This window comes from Plectropomus leopardus, unplaced genomic scaffold (genome assembly GCF_008729295.1).
Source record: "Plectropomus leopardus isolate mb unplaced genomic scaffold, YSFRI_Pleo_2.0 unplaced_scaffold314, whole genome shotgun sequence".
In the NCBI taxonomy this organism is placed as follows: domain Eukaryota; kingdom Metazoa; phylum Chordata; class Actinopteri; order Perciformes; family Serranidae; genus Plectropomus; species Plectropomus leopardus.
Window position 1 is genome coordinate 1,719 of NW_024634261.1, and position 6,757 is coordinate 8,475.

Genomic DNA, 6,757 nt, shown 5'->3' on the forward strand with positions numbered 1-6,757 from the left:
AACTTCAGTTTTGTCTGAATGTAACATCAAGAAATTATGGCTCATCCAGGCTTTTACGTCCTTAAGACATGTTTGAAGTCTAGATAGCTGACCAGTTTCATCTGGTTTCATAGATAGATATAATTGTGTATCGTCAGCATAACAATGGAAATTTGTGTTTTCTAATTACGTTGCCTCGGGGAAGCATATATAAAGTAAAAAGGATTGGTCCAAGCACAGAACCCTGTGGAACTCCGAAGCAGACCTTAGTATGTGCGGAGGGTTGATCACTGATGTGAACAAACTGTGGTGGGGACTGGGGGGGTCTGATGTGGTCTTTAAAGTGTTTTTGCTTGTTGTTTGTTTGTTTGTTTGTTTCAGTCGGAGGAGGCTGCAGGAGGAGTAGAGCCAGGTCCAGAGGAGGAAGAAGGAGGAGGAGGAGGTGAAGAGGGAGGAGGAGATAAGGCTGCCATAGAGACGCACAGATGTCCCGTCTACTGTGTCTGCAGGAAACCAGACATCAACTGTTTCATGATGTAAACAAACAAATAAACAAACAAAAACCTCAGAAATAATTTAAGAGCCAAGATTCAACAACTGACACTGACCTGTCTGTCTCTGTCTCCTGTCTGTCTCCTGTCTGTCTCCCTGCCTCCTGTCTGTCTCCTGTCTGTCTCTCTGCCTCCTGTCTGTCTCTCAGAGGGTGTGACAGCTGCACTGAGTGGTTTCATGGAAACTGTGTTGGAGTTTCAGAAAAAGCAGCTAAAGCCATCAGAGTTTGGTTCTGTCCGTCCTGCCGAGGTCAGTCTGATCACATGATGACATCATCACATGATTTCATCGTCACATGATGACACGGACAAATGTATCACATACAACTGTTAGTTGTTAGCTCTGGGTTAGATGTTAGCTGTGTATTAGCTGTTAGGTGTTTGTAAGCTGTTAGCTGTGTTGTTGCAGACAAAGACTTGTCTCTGGAGATTAAATACCGTCCTAAGAAGAAGGAGGACAAAGAATCGGACCCTGACGGAGATGGTAGCTCCACTCCTCAGCCCAAGACTGACAGGAGGCGGGGCTCACAGGTAACTTAGCAACAAGATCGACAGGAGGCTGGGCTAACAGTTAACCTGGCAACCAGACTGACAGGAGGCGGGGCTCAAAGGTTACCTAGCAACCAGACTGACCAGAGGCGGGGCTCAAAGGTTACCTAGCAACTTGAATGACAGGATGTATGAATGTTTTGTTTTATGATATTAGTATATGAATACTTTATTTTTTTAGGATTTTAATGTATGAATACTTTCTGTGAATACTTTCGTGTTTGAGATCAAGCGTTCAGCACGGATGTGTGGCGAGTGCGACGCCTGTCTGCGGACAGAGGACTGCGCTCAGTGCGACTTCTGCAAAGACATGAAGAAGTTTGGAGGTCCAAACAAAATCCGTCAGAAGTGTCGTCTGAGGCAGTGCGAGGTCCGAGCACGGGTGAGTCTCAGCGAAGAGAACCAGAGAACCAGAGAACCACAGAACCACAGAACCACAGAACAGGAGAACAGATTCAAACATTCTCTAACTTTGTTCTGCTGATCTGAGCTCTGTCACAACAAACAGACGGTTGGGACGGACGTTTTCAGCAGAACATTTTCTTTTAGTTTTCAGAACGTTGTTCTTACAGTTCTGGTAACATTCTCTATAAACATTAAAAAATGTTTCTTTGTGAACATTTTACGTCACATTTTCATTATAAACAGATGATGATGTCACTGATGATGTCATTGTTATGGATTTATTGATCTGCAAGTAGAAGATGATGTCGCTGATGCTGTCATTATTAATTTATTTATCCGTGAGCAGAAGATGCTTCGTGTCAAAGACGAGGAGGTGAGCCACAGCGGCAGCAGAGGGCGGGGCCTGTCTCGCAGAGGGGCGGAGCATCAGACGGAGGAGGAGGACGAGGAGGACGAGGAGGAGCTGTTCAGTGAGAGCGAGCTGGAGCTGTTCGAGCAGTACAGAGCCGCCGGATTCAGAGACCTGGTCAGTATCATTCAACGGTTCTGACCAATAAGCTGCCAAACAGCTACTTCCTGTGCTGTGATGCATCTTCCTGTTGCAGGTGTGGCACAGCGAGGAGGAGGACGCTCAGTCAGACTCTCTGAGGAAGAAGGCGGTGAAGGTGAAACACGTCAAGAGACGAGAGAAGAAGCCGGAGAAGAAGGTGAGGATGGAGGAAACCACTGATGATGTCACTGGTGATGTCACTGACACACCTGTGCTGTCACCAGCACACCTGTGTTGTCACTGATGATGTCACCAGCACACCTGTGTTGTCACTGATGATGTCATCAGCACACCTGTGATGTCACGGATGATGTCACCAACACACCTGTGCTCCTCTGCAGAAGTCCGTCTCCACTCCTAAAGAGGAGGTGAAGCCTCGCCGCCACAAAGCCAAGCAGCGCCACCGGGAGCGAGGGGGCGGGGGCGGAGCTAAAGATTTGGGCGGGGCTCTTAGGCAGTGTCTGGGACCAGGATGTGTCCAGCCGGCAAGGACCAACTCCAAGTACTGCTCTGACGACTGCGGCATGAAGCTCGCCGCCAAGTGAGTCCCACGAGTCAACGCACAGGGGTCGATACCGTACTGTCAATACTGTAATACTGTAATACTACAATACTGTATAATATTGTGCTGCAGGGTTAGTTTAATACTGTTTGTTTTAAGTGCGATCAGCGACGCTCTCCAGCGTGTGGCGCTCTAGGCGACCTCCTATATCTCCTCTGCCAAGAGCCTGGACAGTATATTTCCTCCGTATTCACTGATGATCTAAATAAGTCGCTGAATGTTTCTCCTTTTCGTTTTTTTGTGAAACATCGCCGCTGAGAGGCTCCGAAAAGCCGCTAAATAGCGATAAAGTCGGCACGTTAGCAGTCCTCTCCTCCGTCACCCTGGGACCTTAGATCGTCTTGTTCCTTTGTTTTTGGACGTGGAAATGTTGTTTTATTGCGTAACATCCGTAACAGTGTCCTGTCCCCTACACTACAGAGAAAACACCAACTGACGGAAAACCTTGTCACTGGCAGGGAAAGAGTTAAAAAAAGAGAAAGAAACAATGGGTTAAACCCTGCTGCTGACTGATCGAGCAGCAGCAGTTTGACACGCAGCGTAATGCAGTGTGTGCAGGACTGACGGAGTGAAACCATGGCAACACGGGACAAATCAACGCAGTTTATGCTCATTATTATCGTTTCTATTTATCGGCCAAAAAATGTATTTTGGAATTATTGATATGACATCATAAGTCCCATTATCGGGCCAATAATTATCGTGCATCCTTAATTTTATGCACTCTGGCACCTTATGGACACTGAAAGGACAAAAACTATTCCCGGTGTCGATCACTTTATTTTCATTGTGACTCAGATAACGGTTCGGGGGCCACGTGGGGCCCTGTCAGGGGCCAGATTTGGCCCGTGGGCTGCAGGCTGTGTATCAGAGGTCTATACTCTGAGTTTATCTTTAGAGACCTTTACAGGTAAGCATGGACACACACCTGTCAATGTGTCTGTCTCTGTGTGTCCCTCTGTGTCCTCAGTCGTATCTATGAGATCCTGCCTCAGAGGATCCAGCAGTGGCAGCAGAGTCCCTGCGTTGCCGAGGAGATGGGACGGAGACAGCTGGAGCGAATCAGGAAGGAGCAGCAGGCGGCGAGACTCCGCCTCACGCTGATGGAGAAACGCTTCCACGAGCTCGAAGGCATCATCGCCAACGCCAAGCAGCAGCAGGTCCAACACCACGAGGAGGTGAGACTGAGGGACGGACAGACAGAGAGACTGAGGGACAGATGGTTAGCTTTTACTTTGATTTGTCTATTTTCTGATTTTTCTCTGTCTTTCTGTCCCTCTGTCCCTCTGTCTCTGTCTCTGTCTCTGTCTCTCTCTATCTCTGTCTCTGTCTCTCTCTATCTCTGTCTCTGTCTCTCTGTCTCGGTCTCTGTCTCGGTCTCTGTCTCTCTCTCTCTCCGTCCCTCTCTGTCTCTGTGTCCCACAGCTACTAGGGGGGTTAGAGTGGAGTAGGGAGGGACTGAAGGTGTTAGGGGTGTACCTGGGCTCGGAGGACTGGGTCTGCAGGAACTGGGAGGGACCTTGTCTCTCATGACCACCTGGTTGGTGAGGTGGAGGTGGATCAGGTCTCCTACAGAGGCCGGACTCTGATCTTCAAGTTGGGTGGTGTCTTCACGGTGGCACAAGCTGGCAGGTCTTAACCCACCTGGGGGCCTTTTGGAAAAGCCACAGAGGACTCTGGTGGATTTCTTCTGGTCCGGTTGATGAGGTTGGCCAAGAACTGGTTGATTTGGGGAGCAGAGTGGTGGTCTTCAGGTTCCAGGCAGCCCGGCTGCTGTACCGTGCTGATGCTTGCTGGGGAGACCCAGCACGGGCGCTGCTGCAAAGGGCTCGCGGTACTGGGCTGGACCGTCAGCTCTTCCTGTTGAGGCCGGGGGCTGTGGACATCATGAGACCGCTGCCGTTCTACGGTACAGTCCTAAAGTACTGGTGGACACTCGGACACTCTCGAGATGGGGGAGTGGGGCCTGGACCGTGGGTGTGGGAAAAAAACATCTTCTGCTACCCTTTGATCTGGCTCGGCAGCAGCTCCTCTGGGACCCTGCAGAGCTGCTTCGTGAGGGCTGGCACTGTGAAGCTGCGGCACCTGAGACGGGCGGATGGACGGGCTGGACTGGAAGACGCCGCGGCGACTGTCAGAGGAGTCAGGTGTCAAATCTCTGAGATGTCTGGAGAGGTTTAGAGGACAGGGCTCGCTGTGTCCGTCAGACCGGGCTCCCTCAGTAGGATTAGGGGGGAGGAGCCTCCACTTTTCCCGGCTCTGAGGTTGGCGGCAGGTCCAGAGGACGGCAGGAGGAAGGAAGCTGCTGTCCTTTGCTTCTCCGAGCCCGGGTCGCTCTGAGGGTGTCAGGGGGAGACCTGTACGCAGCACTGAAGGGGGTCAGGGACCATCGGCGGCAGCGCTGCTCTAAGGGACAGACGATGACAGGGTTCGGGGGGGGGGGTGTATAAGCTCCCTCTACCTAAGAGGTCAGGACATCTGGACTGGAGATCTGTCTGTCTGTTTTTGTGACGGGAATATTTTATTTTATTTAAATAAACAGGTACAGGACCGGGTTTATACAGGTACAGGACCGGGTTTATATTGTACAGGTACAGGACTTGGTTTATACAGGTACAGGACCGGGTTTATACAGGTACAGGACCGGGTTTATACTGTACAGGTACAGGACTTGGTTTATACAGGTACAGGACCGGGTTTATACAGGTACAGGACCGGGTTTATACAGGTACAGGACCGGGTTTATACAGATACAGGACGGGGTTTATACAGATACAGGACTGGGTTTATACTGTACAGGTACAGGACCGGGTTTATACAGGTACAGGACCGGGTTTATACAGTTACAGGACCGGGTTTATACAGGTACAGGACCGGGTTTATACAGATACAGGACGGGGTTTATATAGATACAGGACTGGGTTTATACTGTACAGGTACAGGACCGGGTTTATACAGGTACAGGACCGGGTTTATACAGGTACAGGACCGGGTTTATACAGATACAGGACTGGGTTTATACTGTACAGGTACAGGACCGGGTTTATACAGGTACAGGACCGGGTTTATACAGGTACAGGACCGGGTTTATACAGGTACAGGACTGGGTTTATACTGTACAGGTACAGGACCGGGTTTATACAGGTACAGGACCGGGTTTGTACAGGTACAGGACCGGGTTTATACAGGTACAGGACTGGGTTTGTACAGGTACAGGACTGTGTTTATACAGGTACAGGACTGGGTTTATACAGGTACAGGACCGGGTTTGTACAGGTACAGGACCGGGTTTATACAGGTACAGGACTGGGTTTGTACAGGTACAGGACTGTGTTTATACAGGTACAGGACTGGGTTTGTACAGGTACAGGACTGGGTTTGTACAGATACAGGACCGGGTTTATACAGGTACAGGACCGGGTTTATACAGGTACAGGACTGGGTTTGTACAGGTATAGGACTGGGTTCTGGCCATCTGGAGAACAAGGAGGAGTTGTGTGAGAGGTGAGGGGTCACAGGACATGGGTCAGGTGCTAAAGGGGACGCTGGCAGCTCGGCTCAGGGAGAAATTTGGTTTTTACAGCTGGACTAACAGGACTGAGACTTTGGTTGACATCTGGGGGTGCAGGAGGTTCAGGAGAACTCATTATAGGTCAGCTTCTGATGTCTTTTGGTGTCTTTCTGATGTCTTTCTGATGTCTTTTGGCTTTGTGTGTCTTTGCTGGACTTTGCTGCTGTGGTTTTTAATCTCTTTCTGGTTTGTAACTTTTCTTGAGACGATAACGATGTAAGCAGGAGGCACCTTGAAATGAAGGTCCTTTTAAAAAACAAAATATCTGTCCCTCTCTCTCTGTCCCTCTTTCTCTCTATCTGTCCCTCTGTGTGTCCCTCTACAGGTGACTGAAGGGGACGGGGACGACACAGACCTTCAGATCTTCTGTGTGTCCTGCAGTCATCCTGTGAACCCGAAGGTGGCGCTGAGACACATGGAGCGATGCTACGCTAAAGTCAGTGTGTCTCTGTCAACAGGAAGTCTCTGTTTACTCTGAGAGAGGAAGCTACAGTGGCCCCGAGGGTCAAAACACTTCACACAAAACAAAACAACATTTCACAAACAAACAAAACAACATTTCACAAACAAAACAACATTTCACAAACAAA

General features: G+C 49.6%; 1 protein-coding gene across 1 annotated transcript; it reads left to right on the forward strand.

Annotated features, from left to right (window-relative positions):
• Nucleotides 1–360: 360 nt before the first annotated feature.
• LOC121938727 (CXXC-type zinc finger protein 1-like) lies at nt 361–6,711 on the forward strand (the record flags this gene model as incomplete). The annotated part of the gene is made up of 9 exons (XM_042481897.1): nt 361–515; nt 680–780; nt 940–1,061; nt 1,306–1,461; nt 1,831–2,010; nt 2,090–2,191; nt 2,376–2,575; nt 3,567–3,774; nt 6,493–6,711. Coding segments are annotated over 9 exons (1,377 nt in total), but the record flags the coding sequence as incomplete, so codon positions are not given.
• Nucleotides 6,712–6,757: the final 46 nt, after the last annotated feature.